This window comes from Salmo trutta, chromosome 40 (genome assembly GCF_901001165.1).
Source record: "Salmo trutta chromosome 40, fSalTru1.1, whole genome shotgun sequence".
Lineage (NCBI taxonomy): Eukaryota > Metazoa > Chordata > Actinopteri > Salmoniformes > Salmonidae > Salmo > Salmo trutta.
The window spans coordinates 4,090,397-4,116,725 of record NC_042996.1 but is presented as its reverse complement, the minus strand read 5'-3'; the positions used below and the strand labels follow the sequence as shown (position 1 = coordinate 4,116,725).

At 43.0% G+C, this 26,329-nt stretch overlaps 1 protein-coding gene across 1 annotated transcript; it reads right to left on the bottom strand.

Moving 5' to 3' along the window:
* Positions 1-33: 33 nt before the first annotated feature.
* On the bottom strand, positions 34-23,965 carry copg2 (COPI coat complex subunit gamma 2). The gene is made up of 21 exons (XM_029742675.1): positions 23,818-23,965; positions 23,016-23,149; positions 22,856-22,927; positions 22,441-22,596; positions 22,151-22,243; positions 21,962-22,048; positions 21,606-21,763; positions 20,129-20,262; positions 19,900-19,967; positions 19,611-19,799; positions 19,236-19,331; positions 18,752-18,995; positions 18,377-18,452; positions 18,185-18,288; positions 17,765-17,959; positions 7,494-7,675; positions 7,054-7,183; positions 6,656-6,753; positions 6,364-6,502; positions 1,281-1,379; positions 34-1,058 (listed from the first exon to the last, which is right to left on the bottom strand). The coding sequence occupies exons 1-21, from the start codon at positions 23,852-23,854 to the stop codon at positions 928-930; spliced, it is 2,622 nt and encodes an 873-aa protein (XP_029598535.1). The 5' UTR covers positions 23,855-23,965; the 3' UTR covers positions 34-927.
* Positions 23,966-26,329: the final 2,364 nt, after the last annotated feature.

Below are 26,329 nucleotides of genomic sequence, written 5' to 3'. Positions count from 1 at the left end.
CTCATTCGGGCTCACAACGGGAAGGTTAAAACATTTTGCAATAGGAAAACAAAAATATGCATTTATTGGAGTTCAGCCCTGTTTCAGTGTTTTCTTCGATTTGGTGCCTAAACACACATTTTCACATCTCCCATTGTGAAGATTCAGCCCTGACTGGGTCGGTGGTGAAAAACCTCAAACCTGGATGAGAACTGTGCACATTGAATCATAGCTGATATGACACAGTAATCTTGAATCCATTCCTGGTCTGTCATCAAAGCGCCAAGCCAAGTTCGACAGATACGGTCTCCTGCTACTCGGTATGAACAAAATGACAGTACTACATGGATCAACTACTGCTATAGGGACATGGGTGATCTTTCATGCTTCCAGTAGATTTCCTAAGGTAATCTCATCTTTGGGGTCCAATCTATTTGTTTATGACAAATTGATGTAATTCGTAAGGTTGAAGAGCATTTTTTAACAGGTTGCAACCCAAGGAAAATAATTTTGATATGATTTCTACATTCTGGATGGAAGAAATAAACTTTCTAGAAATAAAATGAGTTTTCCATAAAGCTTGTAACAATAATTCAGTACTTCCATGGTCAACATTTAATAGATTTGATAAAACGTGGGCCATTAATGACACTAGCCTGGTCCCAGATCTGTTTGTGCTGCCTTGCCAACACCTATGAATGACCATTGGCGTTGGTTATACAGCACAAACAGACCTGGGGCCAGTCTACAGAGATGAGTTGTGTTGAAGGATGCCAGTTGTACACACACATCACCATAATGTATTCCATCTCAGACTACCCAAAAACACAAGACACATTCCAACGACATAAAGCAGGGAGGACATTGCGTGGAGAATATTGTGAATGGAAAAAAGTGGAGAAAACAATTAGAATATGCCATTGTATTCACAAGCCTCGCTGGCGCCCTCTAGCCCACAGAGGCTAGAATGATGTCAACAACCGTCTCATCTGAGCTGCGGACCGTCACCTGCATAGTGACACCGTCGGCCAGGGCCAGGCGCGAGCGAACCAGCACGTCATGACCCCCCCGGAACACACCTGGAGGAAGGGGAGGGACATAGAAACTGTCATTCATACCATGGGGGGCTTGCGTCCATCACACTAGTGACAGGAAGTTGAACAAGCTGCTGTGTCAAGGTTAGAAACTGAACTTAACATATTTACGATAATAAAGGGTACAGAATGAGCCTACAAAACAATTCACAAAGCAAAACAATAATTCATTCAAATCAAGATACCATAAATAAATGAAACACCCACCGGCAAGGAAGAGGATGTGTGAGTTCTTGTTTTCTGGGACCTTGTCTGAACGCTCGCAGGGCTGCATGCCCAGGAAACTGATGATGTTACCAACAGCCTCTACAGAGACAACAGGGAACAGAGATGTGACCAACAGCCTCTACAGAGACAACAGGGAGACGTGACCAACAGCCTCTACAGAGACAACAGGGAGACGTGACCAACAGCCTCTACAGAGACAACAGGGAGACGTGACCAACAGCCTCAACAGAGACAACAGGGAGACGTGACCAACAGCCTCAACAGAGACAACAGGGAGACGTGACCAACAGCCTCTACAGAGACAACAGGGAACAGAGATGTGACCAACAGCCTCTACAGAGACAACAGGGAGACGTGACCAACAGCCTCTACAGAGACAACAGGGAGACGTGACCAACAGCCTCTACAGAGACAACAGGGAGACGTGACCAACAGCCTCTACAGAGACAACAGGGAGACGTGACCAACAGCCTCTACAGAGACAACAGGGAGACGTGACCAACAGCCTCTACAGAGACAACAGGGAGACGTGACCAACAGCCTCTACAGAGACAACAGGGAGACGTGACCAACAGCCTCTACAGAGACAACAGGGAGACGTGACCAACAGCCTCTACAGAGACAACAGGGAGACGTGACCAACAGCCTCTACAGAGACAACAGGGAGACGTGACCAACAGCCTCTACAGAGACAACAGGGAGACGTGACCAACAGCCTCTACAGAGACAACAGGGAGACGTGACCAACAGCCTCTACAGAGACAACAGGGAGATGTGACCAACAGCCTCAACAGAGACAACAGGGTTCCCCCATCTGGCGGAACCCTGTCTGGCCCGCAGGTGGTGGTACTTGGCTCCCCAAGTATACACACTCCAGGAAATCAGCTCCAAGTGATTTTAATTTTGGAAATATTCCCCACATAACACATAAATCATTGTATATAAATAATAATGATTGGATTTATACAGCGCTTTTCTACCAACTGAGGTAGTCTAAGGACTTTATATAGTAGAGGGAAACTCATCCACCGTCAGTGTTGTAGCTCCACCTGGGTGATGCAGAGACCATTGTTGTCCCAGAACGCTCACCACACATCAGCTAACAGGTGGAGAGGAGAGGAGTGATATATGAGGAGAGGAGAGGAGTGATATATGAGGAGAGGAGAGGACTGATATATGAGGAGAGGACTGATATATGAGGAGAGGTCTGATATATGAGGAGAGGTCTGATATATGAGGTGAGGACTGATATATGAGGAGAGGTGAGGACTGATATATGAGGAGAGGTGAGGACTGATATATGAGGAGAGGTGAGGACTGATATATGAGGAGAGGTGAGGACTGATATATGAGGAGAGGTGAGGACTGATATATGAGGAGAGGTGAGGACTGATATATGAGGAGAGGTGAGGACTGATATATGAGGAGAGGTGAGGACTGATATATGAGGAGAGGTGAGGACTGATATATGAGGAGAGGTGAGGACTGATATATGAGGAGAGGTGAGGACTGATATATGAGGAGAGGTGAGGACTGATATATGAGGAGAGGTGAGGGACTGATATATGAGGAGAGGTGAGGACTGATATATGAGGAGAGGTGAGGACTGATATATGAGGAGAGGTGAGGACTGATATATGAGGAGAGGTGAGGACTGATATATGAGGAGAGGTGAGGACTGATATATGAGGAGAGGTGAGGACTGATATATGAGGAGAGGTGAGGACTGATATATGAGGAGAGGTGAGGACTGATATATGAGGAGAGGTGAGGACTGATATATGAGGAGAGGTGAGGACTGCTATATGAGGAGAGGTGAGGACTGATATATGAGGAGAGGTGAGGACTGATATATGAGGAGAGGTGAGGACTGATATATGAGGAGAGGTGAGGACTGATATATGAGAGGAGGTGAGGACTGATATATGAGAGGAGGTGAGGACTGATATATGAGGAGGAGGTGAGGACTGATATATGAGAGGAGGTGAGGACTGATATATGAGAGGAGGTGAGGACTGATATATGAGGAGAGGTGAGGACTGATATATGAGGAGAGGTGAGGACTGATATATGAGGAGAGGTGAGGACTGATATATGAGGAGAGGTGAGGACTGATATATGAGGAGAGGTGAGGACTGATATATGAGGAGAGGTGAGGACTGATATATGAGGAGAGGTGAGGACTGATATATGAGGAGAGGTGAGGACTGATATATGAGGAGAGGTGAGGACTGATATATGAGGAGAGGTGAGGACTGATATATGAGGAGAGGTGAGGACTGATATATGAGGAGAGGTGAGGACTGATATATGAGGAGAGGTGAGGACTGATATATGAGGAGAGGTGAGGACTGATATATGAGGAGAGGTGAGGACTGATATATGAGGAGAGGTGAGGACTGATATATGAGGAGAGGGGGTGAGGACTGATATATGAGGAGAGGTGAGGACTGATATATGAGGAGAGGTGAGGACTGATATATGAGGAGAGGTGAGGACTGATATATGAGGAGAGGTGAGGACTGATATATGAGGAGAGGTGAGGACTGATATATGAGGAGAGGTGAGGACTGATATATGAGGAGAGGTGAGGACTGATATATGAGGAGAGGATGAGGACTGATATATGAGGAGAGGTGAGGACTGATATATGAGGAGAGGTGAGGACTGATATATGAGGAGAGGTGAGGACTGATATATGAGGAGAGGGTGAGGACTGATATATGAGGAGAGGTGAGGACTGATATATGAGGAGAGGTGAGGACTGATATATGAGGAGAGGTGAGGACTAATATATGAGGAGAGGTGAGGACTGATATATGAGGAGAGGTGAGGACTGATATATGAGGAGAGGTGAGGACTGATATATGAGGAGAGGTGAGGACTGATATATGAGGAGAGGTGAGGACTGATATATGAGGAGAGGTGAGGACTGATATATGAGAGGAGGTGAGGACTGATATATGAGGAGAGGTGAGGACTGATATATGAGAGGAGGTGAGGACTGATATATGAGAGGAGGTGAGGACTGATATATGAGGAGGAGGTGAGGACTGATATATGAGGAGAGGTGAGGACTGATATATGAGGAGAGGTGAGGACTGATATATGAGGAGAGGTGCGGACTGATATATGAGGAGAGGTGAGGACTGATATATGAGGAGAGGTGAGGACTGATATATGAGGAGATGTGAGGACTGATATATGAGGAGAGGGTGAGGACTGATATATGAGGAGAGGTGAGGACTGATATATGAGGAGAGGTGAGGATGATATATGAGGAGGTACTGATATATGAGGAGAGGTGAGGACTGATATATGAGGAGAGGTGAGGACTGATATATGAGGAGAGGTGAGGACTGATATATGAGGAGAGGTGAGGACTGATATATGAGGAGAGGTGAGGACTGATATATGAGGAGAGGTGAGGACTGATAAATAAGATAGGAGGTAAGGACTGATATATGAGAGGAGGTAAGGACTGATATATGAGAGGAGGTGAGGACTGATATATGAGAGGAGGTGAGGACTGATATATGAGGAGAGGTGAGGACTGATATATGAGGAGAGGTGAGGACTGATATATGAGGAGAGGTGAGGACTGATATATGAGGAGAGGTGAGGACTGATATATGAGGAGAGGTGAGGACTGATATATGAGGAGAGGTGAGGACTGATATATGAGGAGAGGTGAGGACTGATATATGAGGAGAGGTGAGGACTGATATATGAGGAGAGGTGAGGAGTGACATACGGCGAGAGGTGAGGACTGATATATGCCGACTAGGAATGAGGGGGATGATAAGGTGGCCATGATGGAAAGTGTCCAGGTTGGGAATTTAGCCTTGACACCGGGGTGAACACCCCTACTCTTATAAGTGCCATGGGATTTTGAATGACCAGAGAGTCAGGAGAGACGTTACCAACAGCCTCTACAGAGAGACACGTTACCAACAGCCTCTACAGAGAGACACGTTACCAACAGCCTCTACAGAGAGACACGTTACCAACAGCCTCTACAGAGAGACACGTTACCAACAGCCTCTACAGAGAGACACGTTACCAACAGCCTCTACAGAGAGACACGTTACCAACAGCCTCTACAGAGAGACACGTTACCAACAGCCTCTACAGAGAGACACGTTACCAACAGCCTCTACAGAGAGACACGTTACCAACAGCCTCTACAGAGAGACACGTTACCAACAGCCTCTACAGAGAGACACGTTACCAACAGCCTCTACAGAGAGACACGTTACCAACAGCCTCTACAGAGAGACACGTTACCAACAGCCTCTACAGAGAGACGTTACCAACAGCCTCTACAGAGAGACGTTACCAACAGCCTCTACAGAGAGACGTTACCAACAGCCTCTACAGAGAGACGTTACCAACAGCCTCTACAGAGAGACGTTACCAACAGCCTCTACAGAGAGACGTTACCAACAGCCTCTACAGAGAGACGTTACCAACAGCCTCTACAGAGAGACGTTACCAACAGCCTCTACAGAGAGACGTTACCAACAGACTCTAGAGAGACGTTACCAACAGCCTCTAGAGAGACGTTACCAACAGCCCCTACAGAGAGACGTTACCAACAGCCCCTACAGAGACAACTTGGAGATTTTACTTGTCACACTGTAGCCCCCTAGATACAACCTGCCTTCAGTGTGCCTGTGTCCAAATACACATATTACTCACTGATTTAAATATGTAGCAGTGTCATAAGATAAATATTATCAACAAGATCATTTAACGTTAAGTCAGTTCCAACTCCAGACCTGGGTTAAATACATAGTTCAAACACTTTCACGAGGCCAGTTCCATTGGGTTCTATTTAAAGACTGAATTATGGTTAGAAATAGCCCATTTGATGCCTCACAAACAAGCTCAAAAGGCTTTAAGTGAGTCACAATGGAAAGAGAGAAGTATGGAGAAAATCAATTCGACTGTTAATGATGGTATTTCTATGAATGGAACCACTGATCTAAAACAGCTCACAATGTACACTGTGTTTCAATGTTGGGGGGATAAATCCAAAGATCCTGATTGAACTAATTACCATCTAACGTTCTGACAGAGGCCAGGGCGAATGTCTCCTCCTTCTCAAAGTCGTCTCCCACCTCGTCCCAGGCTGCGGCAAAGTTAGGCTTTAACACCTTCTGGATGTGGTCTGCTACGGTCACCTCCAGGTCTTCCAGCTGGGGGGGGCAACGGTGGGGAGGGTAGAGGAGAGCAGAGAAGGTAGAAAAAGGGGAGAATAGAGAATTTAGGCAAATGACGGTAAACAAGATAATTATTTTTGGGATAAATTAGTTGAGATTTTAAAAATAGGTTTTATATTGAGCTCATACCACATATTCGTCATCGTAACCGTCGTCATCGGGCTCTCCTGTGTTGGGGTCGCAGTCTTTCACCAGGTACTTCAGAGTACAGCTGAACGTACAGGACACTGGAGAGCAGAGAACACATGTAATATGACATACAGACGGTGCAGACGTTACATGACTAGGCTACGTGATGTAAATAACAGTATCCTCAGTGTTTGAAGAAGGCCAGCAGATAAGTGCTTTTCTCTCTCAATGGAAAACCATGTTGTTAGGTGCTACAAGATCCCCATTCAGATTCTTTAGTTCTCTGAGAAGGGTTTTAACAGAGTTACAACACTGACGTCACACTAAGCACTTCAGAGAGCTGCCCTCATGAAAATGGCTTATTTCTCTCTCTCCCTCAGAGGTTTAATAAAGGTAACCTGCGGTGGGGTCATCTTCAGGCAGTCTGACCAGGCTGTAGCAGGAGCCAGGCTGGCTGTAGGGTAGGTTAGCAGCAGGGACGTAGTGGAGAACCTCGTAGGCCTCCGACGGCTCCATCTGAACCATAACCTGAAGGACAACACAATGGACTTCCACTTAATACATTTCTATACATTTAGTCCTGTGTCTTAATATCAGTGTTGTAGATTTTAAATGTGAGGCACCAAAGACACTTTTCTGTCTACTGTCAATTGAATGGACAATAAAGCTTTATAAAATTAATTGAAAATGATTATGCTTTTCAAACTGCTCAGAGATATCTAGTGTGAGGAGGGGTTAGGGGTGATGCACCCAACTAGACCTCCACACATTGACAATCGCTGTGCATTCTAGGAGACGTGAACTTCCTAAAGCGCAGCAGTCACCAGTGTAGCCCTACCTTCTGCAGGAGCTGGTCATTGAGCGTGTTGGTGCAGTCGAACTGGAACACCATGTGTCTGGCGAAGGTGTGCTTGACGCAGCGCACCACATACTCAGTCTCCGCCTCGGTCAGCTGCACCGCCTCCGACGTCTTGAAGAGAGAACCCAGGCCCTGGAATTCTGGGATGGCTGCCAGTTGTTCTGTTGACAGGAGGAGGAGGGATTAGAGAGGCCCAGTTCCAAATCCACCCCTAGTCCTAACTACTACAATATTATAGCTGAATCCACCCCTAGTCCTAACTACTACAATATTATAGCTGAATCCACCCCTAGTCCTAACTACTACAATATTATAGCTGAATCCACCCCTAGTCCTAACTACTACAATATTATAGCTGAATCCACCCCTAGTCCTAACTACTACAATATTATAGCTGAATCCACCCCTAGTCCTAACTACTACAATATTATAGCTGAATCCACCCCTAGTCCTAACTACTACAATATTATAGCTGAATCCACCCCTAGTCCTAACTACTACAATATTATAGCTGAATCCACCCCTAGTCCTAACTACTACAACATTATAGCTGAATCCACCCCTAGTCCTAACTACTACAACATTATAGCTGAATCCACCCCTAGTCCTAACTACTACAACATTATAGCTGAATCCACCCCTAGTCCTAACTACTACAACATTATAGCTGAATCCACCCCTAGTCCTAACTACTACAATATTATAGCTGAATCCACCCCTAGTCCTAACTACTACAATATTATAGCTGAATCCACCCCTAGTCCTAACTACTACAATATTATAGCTGAATCCACCCCTAGTCCTAACTACTACAATATTATAGCTGAATCCACCCCTAGTCCTAACTACTACAATATTATAGCTGAATCCACCCCTAGACCTAACTACTACAATATTATAGCTGAATCCACCCCTAGACCTAACTACTACAATATTATAGCTGAATCCACCCCTAGTCCTAACTACTACAATATTATAGCTGAATCCACCCCTAGTCCTAACTACTACAATATTATAGCTGAATCCACCCCTAGTCCTAACTACTACAATATTATAGCTGAATCCACCCCTAGTCCTAACTACTACAATATTATAGCTGAATCCACCCCTAGTCCTAACTACTACAATATTATAGCTGAATCCACCCCTAGTCCTAACTACTACAATATTATAGCTGAATCCACCCCTAGTCCTAACTACTAACAATATTAGAGCTGAATCCACCCCTAGTCCTAACTACTACAATATTATAGCTGAATCCACCCCTAGACCTAACTACTACAATATTATAGCTGAATCCACCCCTAGTCCTAACTACTACAATATTATAGCTGAATCCACCCCTAGTCCTAACTACTACAATATTATAGCTGAATCCACCCCTAGTCCTAACTACTACAATATTATAGCTGAATCCACCCCTAGTCCTAACTACTACAATATTATAGCTGAATCCACCCCTAGTCCTAACTACTACAATATTATAGCTGAATCCACCCTAGTCCTAACTACTACAATATTATAGCTGAATCCACCCCTAGTCCTAACTACTACAATATTATAGCTGAATCCACCCCTAGTCCTAACTACTACAATATTATAGCTGAATCCACCCCTAGTCCTAACTACTACAATATTATAGCTGAATCCACCCCTAGTCCTAACTACTACAATATTATAGCTGAATCCACCCCTAGTCCTAACTACTACAATATTATAGCTGAATCCACCCCTAGTCCTAACTACTACAATATTATAGCTGAATCCACCCCTAGTCCTAACTACTACAATATTATAGCTGAATCCACCCCTAGTCCTAACTACTACAATATTATAGCTGAATCCACCCCTAGTCCTAACTACTACAATATTATAGCTGAATCCACCCCTAGTCCTAACTACTACAATATTATAGCTGAATCCACCCCTAGTCCTAACTACTACAATATTATAGCTGAATCCACCCCTAGTCCTAACTACTACAATATTATAGCTGAATCCACCCCTAGTCCTAACTACTACAATATTATAGCTGAATCCACCCCTAGTCCTAACTACTACAATATTATAGCTGAATCCACCCCTAGTCCTAACTACTACAATATTATAGCTGAATCCACCCCTAGTCCTAACTACTACAATATTATAGCTGAATCCACCCCTAGTCCTAACTACTACAATATTATAGCTGAATCCACCCCTAGTCCTAACTACTACAATATTATAGCTGAATCCACCCCTAGTCCTAACTACTACAATATTATAGCTGAATCCACCCCTAGTCCTAACTACTACAATATTATAGCTGAATCCACCCCTAGACCTAACTACTACAATATTATAGCTGAATCCACCCCTAGTCCTAACTACTACAATATTATAGCTGAATCCACCCCTAGTCCTAACTACTACAATATTATAGCTGAATCCACCCCTAGTCCTAACTACTACAATATTATAGCTGAATCCACCCCTAGTCCTAACTACTACAATATTATAGCTGAATCCACCCCTAGTCCTAACTACTACAATATTATAGCTGAATCCACCCCTAGTCCTAACTACTACAATATTATAGCTGAATCCACCCCTAGTCCTAACTACTACAATATTATAGCTGAATCCACCCCTAGTCCTAACTACTACAATATTATAGCTGAATCCACCCCTAGTCCTAACTACTACAATATTATAGCTGAATCCACCCCTAGTCCTAACTACTACAATATTATAGCTGAATCCACCCCTAGTCCTAACTACTACAATATTATAGCTGAATCCACCCCTAGTCCTAACTACTACAATATTATAGCTGAATCCACCCCTAGTCCTAACTACTACAATATTATAGCTGAATCCACCCCTAGTCCTAACTACTACAATATTATAGCTGAATCCACCCCTAGTCCTAACTACTACAATATTATAGCTGAATCCACCCCTAGTCCTAACTACTACAATATTATAGCTGAATCCACCCCTAGTCCTAACTACTACAATATTATAGCTGAATCCACCCCTAGTCCTAACTACTACAATATTATAGCTGAATCCACCCCTAGTCCTAACTACTACAATATTATAGCTGAATCCACCCCTAGTCCTAACTACTACAATATTATAGCTGAATCCACCCCTAGTCCTAACTACTACAATATTATAGCTGAATCCACCCCTAGTCCTAACTACTACAATATTATAGCTGAATCCACCCCTAGTCCTAACTACTACAATATTATAGCTGAATCCACCCCTAGTCCTAACTACTACAATATTATAGCTGAATCCACCCCTAGTCCTAACTACTACAATATTATAGCTGAATCCACCCCTAGTCCTAACTACTACAATATTATAGCTGAATCCACCCCTAGTCCTAACTACTACAATATTATAGCTGAATCCACCCCTAGTCCTAACTACTACAATATTATAGCTGAATCCACCCCTAGTCCTAACTACTACAATATTATAGCTGAATCCACCCCTAGTCCTAACTACTACAATATTATAGCTGAATCCACCCCTAGTCCTAACTACTACAATATTATAGCTGAATCCACCCCTAGTCCTAACTACTACAATATTATAGCTGAATCCACCCCTAGTCCTAACTACTACAATATTATAGCTGAATCCACCCCTAGTCCTAACTACTACAATATTATAGCTGAATCCACCCCTAGTCCTAACTACTACAATATTATAGCTGAATCCACCCCTAGTCCTAACTACTACAATATTATAGCTGAATCCACCCCTAGTCCTAACTACTACAATATTATAGCTGAATCCACCCCTAGTCCTAACTACTACAATATTATAGCTGAATCCACCCCTAGTCCTAACTACTACAATATTATAGCTGAATCCACCCCTAGTCCTAACTACTACAATATTATAGCTGAATCCACCCCTAGTCCTAACTACTACAATATTATAGCTGAATCCACCCCTAGTCCTAACTACTACAATATTATAGCTGAATCCACCCCTAGTCCTAACTACTACAATATTATAGCTGAATCCACCCCTAGTCCTAACTACTACAATATTATAGCTGAATCCACCCCTAGTCCTAACTACTACAATATTATAGCTGAATCCACCCCTAGTCCTAACTACTACAATATTATAGCTGAATCCACCCCTAGTCCTAACTACTACAATATTATAGCTGAATCCACCCCTAGTCCTAACTACTACAATATTATAGCTGAATCCACCCCTAGTCCTAACTACTACAATATTATAGCTGAATCCACCCCTAGTCCTAACTACTACAATATTATAGCTGAATCCACCCCTAGTCCTAACTACTACAATATTATAGCTGAATCCACCCCTAGTCCTAACTACTACAATATTATAGCTGAATCCACCCCTAGTCCTAACTACTACAATATTATAGCTGAATCCACCCCTAGTCCTAACTACTACAATATTATAGCTGAATCCACCCCTAGTCCTAACTACTACAATATTATAGCTGAATCCACCCCTAGTCCTAACTACTACAATATTATAGCTGAATCCACCCCTAGTCCTAACTACTACAATATTATAGCTGAATCCACCCCTAGTCCTAACTACTACAATATTATAGCTGAATCCACCCCTAGTCCTAACTACTACAATATTATAGCTGAATCCACCCCTAGTCCTAACTACTACAATATTATAGCTGAATCCACCCCTAGTCCTAACTACTACAATATTATAGCTGAATCCACCCCTAGTCCTAACTACTACAATATTATAGCTGAATCCACCCCTAGTCCTAACTACTACAATATTATAGCTGAATCCACCCCTAGTCCTAACTACTACAATATTATAGCTGAATCCACCCCTAGTCCTAACTACTACAATATTATAGCTGAATCCACCCCTAGTCCTAACTACTACAATATTATAGCTGAATCCACCCCTAGTCCTAACTACTACAATATTATAGCTGAATCCACCCCTAGTCCTAACTACTACAATATTATAGCTGAATCCACCCCTAGTCCTAACTACTACAATATTATAGCTGAATCCACCCCTAGTCCTAACTACTACAATATTATAGCTGAATCCACCCCTAGTCCTAACTACTACAATATTATAGCTGAATCCACCCCTAGTCCTAACTACTACAATATTATAGCTGAATCCACCCCTAGTCCTAACTACTACAATATTATAGCTGAATCCACCCCTAGTCCTAACTACTACAATATTATAGCTGAATCCACCCCTAGTCCTAACTACTACAATATTATAGCTGAATCCACCCCTAGTCCTAACTACTACAATATTATAGCTGAATCCACCCCTAGTCCTAACTACTACAATATTATAGCTGAATCCACCCCTAGTCCTAACTACTACAATATTATAGCTGAATCCACCCCTAGTCCTAACTACTACAATATTATAGCTGAATCCACCCCTAGTCCTAACTACTACAATATTATAGCTGAATCCACCCCTAGTCCTAACTACTACAATATTATAGCTGAATCCACCCCTAGTCCTAACTACTACAATATTATAGCTGAATCCACCCCTAGTCCTAACTACTACAATATTATAGCTGAATCCACCCCTAGTCCTAACTACTACAATATTATAGCTGAATCCACCCCTAGTCCTAACTACTACAATATTATAGCTGAATCCACCCCTAGTCCTAACTACTACAATATTATAGCTGAATCCACCCCTAGTCCTAACTACTACAATATTATAGCTGAATCCACCCCTAGTCCTAACTACTACAATATTATAGCTGAATCCACCCCTAGTCCTAACTACTACAATATTATAGCTGAATCCACCCCTAGACCTAACTACTACAATATTATAGCTGAATCCACCCCTAGTCCTAACTACTACAATATTATAGCTGAATCCACCCCTAGTCCTAACTACTACAATATTATAGCTGAATCCACCCCTAGTCCTAACTACTACAATATTATAGCTGAATCCACCCCTAGTCCTAACTACTACAATATTATAGCTGAATCCACCCCTAGTCCTAACTACTACAATATTATAGCTGAATCCACCCCTAGACCTAACTACTACAATATTATAGCTGAATCCACCCCTAGTCCTAACTACTACAATATTATAGCTGAATCCACCCCTAGTCCTAACTACTACAATATTATAGCTGAATCCACCCCTAGTCCTAACTACTACAATATTATAGCTGAATCCACCCCTAGTCCTAACTACTACAATATTATAGCTGAATCCACCCCTAGTCCTAACTACTACAATATTATAGCTGAATCCACCCCTAGTCCTAACTACTACAATATTATAGCTGAATCCACCCCTAGTCCTAACTACTACAATATTATAGCTGAATCCACCCCTAGTCCTAACTACTACAATATTATAGCTGAATCCACCCCTAGTCCTAACTACTACAATATTATAGCTGAATCCACCCCTAGTCCTAACTACTACAATATTATAGCTGAATCCACCCCTAGTCCTAACTACTACAATATTATAGCTGAATCCACCCCTAGTCCTAACTACTACAATATTATAGCTGAATCCACCCCTAGTCCTAACTACTACAATATTATAGCTGAATCCACCCCTAGTCCTAACTACTACAATATTATAGCTGAATCCACCCCTAGTCCTAACTACTACAATATTATAGCTGAATCCACCCCTAGTCCTAACTACTACAATATTATAGCTGAATCCACCCCTAGTCCTAACTACTACAATATTATAGCTGAATCCACCCCTAGTCCTAACTACTACAATATTATAGCTGAATCCACCCCTAGTCCTAACTACTACAATATTATAGCTGAATCCACCCCTAGTCCTAACTACTACAATATTATAGCTGAATCCACCCCTAGTCCTAACTACTACAATATTATAGCTGAATCCACCCCTAGTCCTAACTACTACAATATTATAGCTGAATCCACCCCTAGACCTAACTACTACAATATTATAGCTGAATCCACCCCTAGTCCTAACTACTACAATATTATAGCTGAATCCACCCCTAGTCCTAACTACTACAATATTATAGCTGAATCCACCCCTAGTCCTAACTACTACAATATTATAGCTGAATCCACCCCTAGTCCTAACTACTACAATATTATAGCTGAATCCACCCCTAGTCCTAACTACTACAATATTATAGCTGAATCCACCCCTAGTCCTAACTACTACAATATTATAGCTGAATCCACCCCTAGTCCTAACTACTACAATATTATAGCTGAATCCACCCCTAGTCCTAACTACTACAATATTATAGCTGAATCCACCCCTAGTCCTAACTACTACAATATTATAGCTGAATCCACCCCTAGTCCTAACTACTACAATATTATAGCTGAATCCACCCCTAGTCCTAACTACTACAATATTATAGCTGAATCCACCCCTAGTCCTAACTACTACAATATTATAGCTGAATATTATAGCCGACCACCCTAGTCCTAACTACTACAATATTATAGCTGAATCCACCCCTAGTCCTAACTACTACAATATTATAGCTGAATCCACCCCTAGTCCTAACTACTACAATATTATAGCTGAATCCACCCCTAGTCCTAACTACTACAATATTATAGCTGAATCCACCCCTAGTCCTAACTACTACAATATTATAGCTGAATCCACCCCTAGTCCTAACTACTACAATATTATAGCTGAATCCACCCCTAGACCTAACTACTACAATATTATAGCTGAATCCACCCCTAGTCCTAACTACTACAATATTATAGCTGAATCCACCCCTAGTCCTAACTACTACAATATTATAGCTGAATCCACCCCTAGTCCTAACTACTACAATATTATAGCTGAATCCACCCCTAGTCCTAACTACTACAATATTATAGCTGAATCCACCCCTAGTCCTAACTACTACAATATTATAGCTGAATCCACCCCTAGTCCTAACTACTACAATATTATAGCTGAATCCACCCCTAGTCCTAACTACTACAATATTATAGCTGAATCCACCCCTAGTCCTAACTACTACAATATTATAGCTGAATCCACCCCTAGTCCTAACTACTACAATATTATAGCTGAATCCACCCCTAGTCCTAACTACTACAATATTATAGCTGAATCCACCCCTAGTCCTAACTACTACAATATTATAGCCGAATCCACCCCTAGTCCTAACTACTACAATATTATAGCTGAATCCACCCCTAGTCCTAACTACTACAATATTATAGCTGAATCCACCCCTAGTCCTAACTACTACAATATTATAGCTGAATCCACCCCTAGTCCTAACTACTACAATATTATAGCTGAATCCACCCCTAGTCCTAACTACTACAATATTATAGCTGAATCCACCCCTAGTCCTAACTACTACAATATTATAGCTGAATCCACCCCTAGTACCTAACTACTACAATATTATAGCTGAATCCACCCCTAGTCCTAACTACTACAATATTATAGCTGAATCCACCCCTAGTCCTAACTACTACAATATTATAGCTGAATCCACCCCTAGTCCTAACTACTACAATATTATAGCTGAATCCACCCCTAGTCCTAACTACTACAATATTATAGCTGAATCCACCCCTAGTCCTAACTACTACAATATTATAGCTGAATCCACCCCTAGTCCTAACTACTACAATATTATAGCTGAATCCACCCCTAGTCCTAACTACTACAATATTATAGCTGAATCCACCCCTAGTCCTAACTACTACAATATTATAGCTGAATCCACCCCTAGTCCTAACTACTACAATATTATAGCTGAATCCACCCCTAGTCCTAACTACTACAATATTATAGCTGAATCCACCCCTAGTCCTAACTACTACAATATTATAGCTGAATCCACCCCTAGTCCTAACTACTACAATATTATAGCTGAATCCACCCCTAGTCCTAACTACTACAATATTATAGCTGAATCCACCCCTAGTCCTAACTACTACAATATTATAGCTGAATCCACCCCTAGTCCTAACTACTACAATATTATAGCTGAATCCACCCCTAGTCCTAACTACTACAATATTATAGCTGAATCCACCCCTAGTCCTAACTACTACAATATTATAGCTGAATCCACCCCTAGTCCTAACTACTACAATATTATAGCTGAATCCACCCCTAGTCCTAACTACTACAATATTATAGCTGAATCCACCCCTAGTCCTAACTACTACAATATTATAGCTGAATCCACCCCTAGTCCTAACTACTACAATATTATAGCTGAATCCACCCCTAGTCCTAACTACTACAATATTATAGCTGAATCCACCCCTAGTCCTAACTACTACAATATTATAGCTGAATCCACCCCTAGTCCTAACTACTACAATATTATAGCTGAATCCACCCCTAGTCCTAACTTACTACAATATATAGCTGAATCCACCCCTAGTCCTAACTACTACAATATTATAGCTGAATCCACCCCTAGTCCTAACTACTACAATATTATAGCTGAATCCACCCCTAGCTGAATCCACCCCTAGTCCTAACTACTACAATATTATAGCTGAATCCACCCCTAGACCTAACTACTACAATATTATAGCTGAATCCACCCCTAGTCCTAACTACTACAATATTATAGCTGAATCCACCCCTAGTCCTAACTACTACAATATTATAGCTGAATCCACCCCTAGACCTAACTACTACAATATTATAGCTGAATCCACCCCTAGTCCTAACTACTACAATATTATAGCTGAATCCACCCCTAGTCCTAACTACTACAATATTATAGCTGAATCCACCCCTAGTCCTAACTACTACAATATTATAGCTGAATCCACCCCTAGTCCTAACTACTACAACATTATAGCTGAATCCACCCCTAGTCCTAACTACTACAACATTATAGCTGAATCCACCCTAGTCCTAACTACTACAATATTACAGCTGAATCCACCCCTAGTCCTAACTACTTCAATATTATAGCTGCCCTCAACTTTTTGCTGCTCTGAAGTTGTTGATGCCACAATACTAGTGCACAACCACTGCTACTATGATATTTGGTTTCCATGGCTAATAACTCCTAGCAGACTGAATTCTATGGTTCATTAAGAACGTGTTTCCATGCAAAATACTGTGTGCTATAGCTTGGAAAATAAATGTAATTGGGTCCTTTTACTCCAGAAATTCAGACCAGATGTTTTGTTTCCTTGTGATAACGCCATGTCTTGCCATGATAGTTTCAAGTAAGGTGACTGTACCCTGGTAGATGTCTTGGCGCGTTGGGCCAGGTTTCTCTGGAAGCTTGCTAGTGGCCACAGGAGCAAATTCGGTCTTCTGCTCTGTGATGGGTGTGTTGGCCAGGGGAACCGACTTCATATCGAAGGGCTTCTCTGTGGGCTCCAGGGTGTACTGGTGGAGGGACTTCTCCAGACCCGGGACAGACACCGACAGACCTGACGGGAGGAGACACACAGACACAGGTTCAATAAAGGAAATACATTTATTCATTTTGAGGTTCGATGGGGAAGAAGAAAAAAAAATCTTTGCACGTGTCTATTCACAGAGAGTTCGAGTGACCACAATCAAAGAACACAGCCTTACTTCCTGAATCGGACCAGATATGTCCACACACTCTAGTGCTCTCAAGTTCAGACTAGGAGCGCAGTGTGTGTTCTCACCGTTGAAAATGTAGGCAGCGTTGAGGGCTTTCTGCTTCTGCTGCAGCACGTTCATGTAGAAGGTGGCTCTGTCCCTCACCTCGTCGTCACTGTCCATCATACACCTAGAAACATACGCCAACACACTTTAGAGTGGTAACCACACAGGGAATGGATCATTATGACAGGGAGCCAGTGAAAGGCTGTCTCTACCTCTGCATCAGGACTAACACACTGGGGAGAAGGTCATCATTCTGGGCTCCAAACTTAGCCAGAGCACTGACCGCAGCTACAGGGACAAGAAAGGAGCTTAGTCATTACACAATGTGTACAAACAACAACGTGGTAACCCACATTAGTTTGAACCCTTCATGATTAACAGTGAGTTTCTGTTGAAAAGCCAGGCGCAAATACCATTTGTCTTCATATTAGTGAATTGAGCCTTTCATGGTTGGTGATGTCACCAGTTAATGGAGCCAATCCCAACAGACTTATCAGAACTACCATTCATGTTGCACCCAGACACACACAACTCTGTCTCTCACACACACATGCTATACAACTCCAGGCCAGCAGGGGTTAACACACCGGCTCTGACGGCCTCGCTCTCCAGCACCACGCGGTTGAAGATGAAACGGATGTACTTGGATGGCGAGGGCGTGCGCGGGCCCTCCTTGCCCAGCAGGTGGAGGATCTTGGTGGCCAGCACCGTGTGCTCACAGTCCTCGATGAACTCACACAGGTGGGCCAGCCCCGTCTCCTTGCTCTCTGGGTTCTCCTCGATGATGCTGATGATGCAGTCCACGATGGCCCGCTTGTACTCAAAGCCACCCTGAGAGGAGAGGCATCATTTAAAGAATTTATGTTTCAGGGACAGCCGTACATTAAATCAGAAAACTGAGTGGTCGTATCAATGTAAATGTGCCAGAGTTGTCCAAAGAGCTCCTGTTTGTCTGTAGTCCAGATGGTTTCATGGCAGTGTGAAGGACATAAATGTGCTTCAATAGGTTCTCTTGTCCTACACATCAGTGAAAAAAGACATTAGGCTGCTCAGTCAGGGTGTTCCACTCACATCGTCTCGGAGCATGTTGGACAGGAAGTTCATCATGACGCTGTGCTTTCTGGGATACTTCTGACACAGGGCACTGATGGCCTGCACAACCACCACCTGAAACACACTCAGCAGTCAGAGGATAGGACTTCACTTTGGTGAAATAATACCCCATTTGGAAATAGATTAAAGTAGTTGTGGTTTGTTTAAAATATAGTATAACTTCCTACAAATATATATATATTTTTTTGGGGGGGATTACATAGAGTGTATTCTAATTGATTATCCGACTAATTCAATTCCTAGATAATTCAACTATAGTATTGCAGAGGGGGGAAAACAAGAGCATATCATTGAGGAGAAACAACACAAACTTAAACACATCCTCCTCCTCACCTTGAACTCGTCAGAGATCTCAGAGACGAAGGAGGAGATCTGTTTCATGAGGCGGTCCACACTGCTCTCGCTGCCCGTCTTCAGCAGCGTGGTGATGGCCAGCGTGGCGATGCTGCGGTTCGAGTCCGTGATCAGGTTCTCCAGGTCCAGGTTGCACGCAGTCACGGCCGACGGGTGCTTCATCGCCACCTGGTGGACGAACGGGGGAATGCGGTTGTAAATACAGTATGCTCAATGTAAAACACAGGTAACTCAGAGTAATGAAGAGCATGGATAAGTGGAGACCCACCTTGTTGAGGGTCCTGACAGCTGCGTATCTCAGGGCTGCTTTGGGAGAGCTGCAGAACAGCTGCAGGACTGGAGAAACACATTAACAGACAGTCAAGTGGTAAAACCAGAAGTACTAGGTTCATAGGATACTACAACCTCTAACATCTATTTCTACAGGTAGGTACCCACATGTGGACACCAGAAAACAAGGTGTATTTACCAAAGTGGCTGTAATTCCAGAGACTCACCAGAGACAGCGGGGGCCAGCTCTCTGGCAGTACAGTTGGGCATGTGGACTATGGCTGAGGCTGCCTCGTACACCACCATCTCATGCTTGTTCCTCAGACAGCTCTCAATGAAGTCAAACAGGGGACTGTCATGTCTACAAACAGAAAATAGCCAAACCTTTGTATTACAACGCCACACACAGGAAGACAAAAATATACCAATATGTTTATAAAGTCAAATTTGACACTGTATTCTGTTTCCTCCGCTGCCATGTGTATGGACTCTTACTGATAGTTGCGGCTGCTTTGTGTGATATATTGTTGTCTCTACCTTCTTGCCCTTTGTGCCGTTGTCTGAGCCAAATAATGTTTGTACCATGTTTTGCGCTGCTACCATGTTGTGTTTCTATCATGTTGTTGTTATGTTGTGTTGCTACTGTACCGTGCTGTGTTGTCATGTGTTGCTGCCTTGTTGTCGTCTTAGGTCTCTCTTGTCGTGATGTGTGTTTTGTCCTATATTTATATTGTATTTATTTTTTACATTTTTAATCCCAGGCTCCCGTCCCCGCAGGAGGCCTTTTGGTAGGCCGTCATTGTAAATAAGAATTTGTTCTTAACTGACTTGCCTAGTTAAATAAAAGGTTAAATAAATAAAAAATGTCAAATGCATGATGCCACTATACAGATCATTTCCCCCTGGTGTTGAATAAAAACTATACATATCAATGAAAGAGAATACTAGACACCAACCCACTGTACACTCTAGAAAACTCATTCAAGTAAACAGTCCATGACAGTGTTTATCTACCCTGCCTCGGTCTGCGTAACAGTGCTTCCATGGTGCCACCTAACCCTGCCTCGGTCTGCGTGGCAGTGCTTCCATGGTGCCACCTACCCTGCCTCGGTCTGCGTGGCAGTGCTTCCATGGTGCCACCTAACCTTGCCTCGGTCTGCGTGACAGTGCTTCCAGGGTGCCACCTACCCTGCCTCGGTCTGCGTGACAGTGCTTCCAGGGTGCCACCTACCCTGCCTCGGTCTGCGTGGCAGTGCTTCCAGGGTGCCACCTACCCTGCCTCGGTCTGCGTGGCAGTGCTTCCATGGTGCCACCTACCCTGCCTCGGTCTGCGTGGCAGTGCTTCCATGGTGTCACCTACCCTGCCTCGGTCTGCGTGGCAGTGCTTCTATGGTGCCACCTACCCTGCCTCGGTCTGGGTGACAGTGCATCCATGGTGCTACCTACCCTGCCTCGGTCTGCGTGACAGTGCTTCCATGGTGCCACCTACCCTGCCTCGGTCTGCGTGACAGTGCTTCCATGGTGCTACCTACCCTGCCTTGGTCTGCGTGACAGTGCTTCCATGGTGCCACCTACCCTGCCTCGGTCTGCGTGACAGTGCTTCCATGGTGCCACCTACCCTGCCTCGGTCTGCGTGACAGTGCTTCCATGGTGCCACCTACCCTGCCTCGGTCTGAGTGACAGTGCTTCCATGGTGCTACCTACCCTGCCTCGGTCTCCTCCAACAGCTTGCTGGCGATGCGGATGAGCATGCAGTAGGCAAAGGGGGACTTGAGGCCAGATTTGGTGAACTTGTTGAGCATCTTGGATACGGCCAGTCGGTCATTCTTCCGCAGGTGGTACAGCAGGCCCAGGGCGTGGTACTGGGGGGAATCACAGACAGGTCACAGTGGAAGTGACTCTTTCAACTTACCCGGGCTGTGTTCATTAGGGAACAACATATCCAAACCTTGTCCAGTGTATTTCATATTGAATGAGTGAAGAAAACAGTAAAACAGAGGTTCTTTCTTCTGCTTGGTGCCTAATGAACATGTTATCAACAGAGTGCGTGTGTAACCCACCTGGACCATGATGTTGTCACTGGAAGCTGCCTCCTGTGCCTCGTTCACCCAGCGCTTCACCACGTCGTAGCTCATCTTAACCATGTGCTACAGACACACACAAAACACATTACCCACAAACCACTGGGAATACTTACAAATGACACAGCCACCTTGAGACATCCAGGCGCTGTGTGGCTAATATCTTACCAGAGATGAGACCAGGGCAGAGCTGGACACACTGGGCACTTTGTCAACGATGGCCTGTTTCATGTATCTCTCAATGGCCTGCAACATGGTGGTCTGTGGGACAGAGTTACAAAGTAGGGCTTGAGTTTATTGACCAAAAAGCATAGGTTTAGTCCAATTACAATAACACAATGTTAGCTGGATGTAAAAAATAAAATACTGTTCAGCTATCCGAATGGAAACAAAAAGAAAACACAGCCTAATAAAAATCAGGGAGAGAAACAGAGACAGAGAGAGAGAAACAGACTGACATCCGTGATCCTGCAGAGAGCTCTGATGGCAGGTCCTCTGTACACATCCTCCTTGCCAGTCATGTCCTTGGTCAGGCTGCTGGTGACAATGATGACATCCTCAGAGATGTTGGCCATCTCCTTGATGGTCAGGTAGCACATCCTTCTCAGGGTTTGCTGAAGGAATACAGAGAGACATTTTCAAAAAGCAGATAATGCTATAGAAAAACACTATGCGCCACATCTCTACAATATGTCAATCATAACACTACTCATTGAATACTAATTTAATGGCACTAGTTGGACCTGTTTGAAGTTAGTTTGTGAGTTTATGTCATCATGTATCATCATGTTGCGGTATGTTCTGTCGATAATGTTGTTTACTTGTATAATCAGCAATAATTTAATGAAACCCAAAGCAATAACTTATTCTCACATCATTGGACTGGAAGAGCCTGGTCATTGCGAAGAAGGCCTCGGTCGCCTCCATAGTTCCAAAGTGCTCCCCCTAGACAGAACATAAAAACATCTTCTGTTAATATCAAAGGGTATACATGCAAAACAATTGGTTTGCATGTTATGGGTTTGATTCTCACCTGGTTGAGTAGGTAAATGATCTTGGTGAGGATGTGGAGACATCTTCTGGGGTTGATTGGAGTCTCGTTGAAGATACGAGCCTCTTGCAATACTGCACTCTTTTCAAGATGCTGGAATGGGTTAGATCCACTTCCTAATTGTTGCAGAAAAGAGAAAAAAAAACAGACACATTAATACAAAATTGGATTGTCAAACTATAAAGACTAACTAGGTAGCTTCACTTACTACGCGTCATTACTATATCGTGTTGAATGTGGATTTCGTAACTAGATAACTTAGGTAGTAGCTTAAACCTCATCTAGTTATGGTCAACAAGCTTGAGTGAGCAAGACGACATTGACAGTTTTTAAATTAGCTAAATTAGCTAGCTAACTACCAGTATACGGTACACTCGATAGACACATGTAGCTAACTAGGTATTGAATCTCTTATCAAATTTTACACGGCACAGCCAAAGAAGAATGTGTATGTTTTACTAGGCACAGTTAACATAGCCTTCATAACCAACTAACGTTAGTTTAGCTAGTTTGCAAGCTAATTTGACAGATAAGAGACGCTTTAAGCTAGCTAGCAGGCAATTGACATATCTGCTCAACAAATAGACACATGTAGCTAGTGTGAAGAACAATGACAGACACGTCTATTTGACAACAAAAAATATCCACCAAATGAATACCAACTTAGTGTAGTTAACGTTACCTAGCTAGAATGCTAGCTAACGTCAGCGGTAACTAATTGGCAAAAAAACGTGACCTATTTCCAAGTAGCTATATTGACTTCTTTACACTTAATTTATCTTACCAGACTCTTCGTCCTTCTTGTCAAATTTCTTTATCATTGTTACGGAATGTTTGTGGATCAGTGTGGTTGGTGTACAGCCTTACAACAGACGACTAGTCACTTCCACGTCGCCAAATGCAACCTTCCTGTCTGTGTCCATGTCGACGGAAATGACGTCAAATGTAATGATTTGCAGTAGGGGGAGTAGTGAGCTGCGCATAGATCAGTGGTCAACAACCTTTTCTGAGTCAGGATCACTTTCTGAGTCAAAATGCATGCCGAGATCTACCGCTCTGATTTTTTATTAACATGACTTAAAACATGTAAGCCTATGCAACATTAACCAATTAAAAACAGTACTGTAGCAATGAGGTTTGTGCAGTAAGCTATAGGCCCAATACATTATCACCGCATACTGGCTTTGCTTGAATTGACCTGCCAATGCATTGTTCGGGAAAATTATATTTCAAAATTTGAGGTAGGCTATATAATCACACCGGTAATAGATCAATTGTTGTATTACTTGTGAGGCACAGCTGAGTGAGCATACATTTAAATAATTTGCTTTTTATTTTACTGGGCTGATCGTGCTGCATCTGAGGGAGAGAGCAGCAGACTGAGGGTCCGTCTCTCAACATCCCTCCGCTCTCCCTTTCCTCCACTGACACTGACCAAAAAGGGACACAGTCTTCCAGCTGATGGCGAAACACGCGTCGCACTGCATTATTTCTGCCTCATGCACAAATTCATTTTGTTACTCCTATGACCAGAAAAGTGAAATATTCCTCAATATTAAAAAAGACCCAAGCCGCTAATTATAACAACAACGCGAGCCTATCAATACACTTTCCTACTCATTCATTGCCGCTGCACTGCTTGTTGTAGCGTTGAGTGGAAACAGGAAGAACGCACATTTTATGGGTTATAAAAGTGTTGAATACAAAGTGTTGACAGTGCTGAGTAAGAACTTAAACATCAACTCACTCATAAAAACAGCAGCTCTTTGCTGTATTCGTTGGCAGTTTCTCTATAGTCATGGTTTTGAAATCTCACAGTATCAATTTTGCCGAAGCTTTCTTTTATGCCTGCTACCTTACTGCAGACTCGGTCATCTGAGCAATCTGATTGGCCAGCGGTACCATACTGCACTTGATTTCCTCTCCAGGCCCACGGGGAAGTGGTAGGAGTTTGTACCTTCAACACATGAAATGGCAACAGTTTGCCTACCTACCACCAACAGCCAGAGACTAATACCATTTTTTTTAGGAACACAAGGCTTTATCGCGTCGACTAGAACTGCCTTGGAGATCGACACGTCGATCGCGATCGACCGGTTGGTGAACACTGGCATAGATGATGGTTTGCCCCATCCTGCGATCTACAGTATGTATCAGATACTCAACATGATCTGCTCACACCTACTGTAGTGTTCCGAGAATAAACCACATAAAAACAAGACTAGACACTATGGAATACAACGCTTTTACTATTTCATCCTGGTCTGAGGTCATCTCCCTTTGGCCTAAAGAGCAAGAACACAGACTTAATCAAAGAAATTGGAAATACAGAAAGTGTCATCACAGATAGAACAATGAGACAAATGTGAAGCATCTGCTTGGCGTTTCCACTCACTACCACATATGGTAGTGAGAGGAAGCCCACTGGCCGGCAGTGGGAGATTACACATAAATATAACTTAACCAGGCAAGTCAGTTAAGAACACATTCTTATTTACAATGACAGCCTACACCAGCCAAACTCAGACAACACAGGACCAATTGTGCACCACACTATGGTACTCCCAATCACAGCCAGTTGTGATACAGCCTGGATTCAAACCAGGGTGTCTGTAGTGACCCCTCTAGCACTGAGATGCAGTGCCTTAGACCACTGTGCCACTCAGGAGCCAGGGAGAAGATGGAAAGAGATTCATTTTGGCTGTCATTCTGCACATTTTCTCATCTATGAAAAATGTGATCAATACTATTCCCAAAACTAAAATCTGTAATGAACAGAGTGGACTAGGTATTGTAGACTTTACCCTTTGCAAAAGTTTGTAAAAATCGCGTTGTTTAGGAGTGCAAAGGCGAATTTAGATATTGAACACGTGTACTTCACAGAGGAGGGGTTCCCTAACGGAAATATGCAGATGCCTGCAAGAATGCGCCAATAGGATCTCGCTAGCTCGTGCTTGGCTCTGCCCACCTCCTTGTTTGTTCTACCCACTATGACTCATTTGTTTCCATTTGAAATGACAGGCTGTGGTCTATCTGTGTTTAGTTATACAAAAATATGTGTTATCATCCTAAAAGAAACATGGTATAGAGGAGAAGGACCCACTGGTTACCCTCTAGGTTAGAGAGCTGGTAGTCCCAACCACCAAACTACCAGGTGTGAAACAGGGAAGAGAATCAGGTGGTATGCTAATTAGATATAGAGCAGACATAACCCACTCTATTAAATTAGTAAAAACAGGAACATTTTACATCTGGCTAGAAATGAATAAGGAAATGATCTAAACAGAGAATGTCCT

Excerpts from the sequence above, each read along its gene's own strand:
- copg2 (XM_029742675.1), bottom strand. The coding sequence starts at position 23,854 with ATGATAAAGAAATTTGACAAGAAGGACGAAGAGTCTG. Across the intron at positions 20,263-21,605 it reads TTGGAGGAGACCGAGGCAGG|ACATGACAGTCCCCTGTTTG; the intron begins GTAGGTAGCACC and ends TTCTGTTTGTAG. Across the intron at positions 19,968-20,128 it reads GCTGGCCCCCGCTGTCTCTG|TCCTGCAGCTGTTCTGCAGC; the intron begins GTGAGTCTCTGG and ends GTGTTTCTCCAG.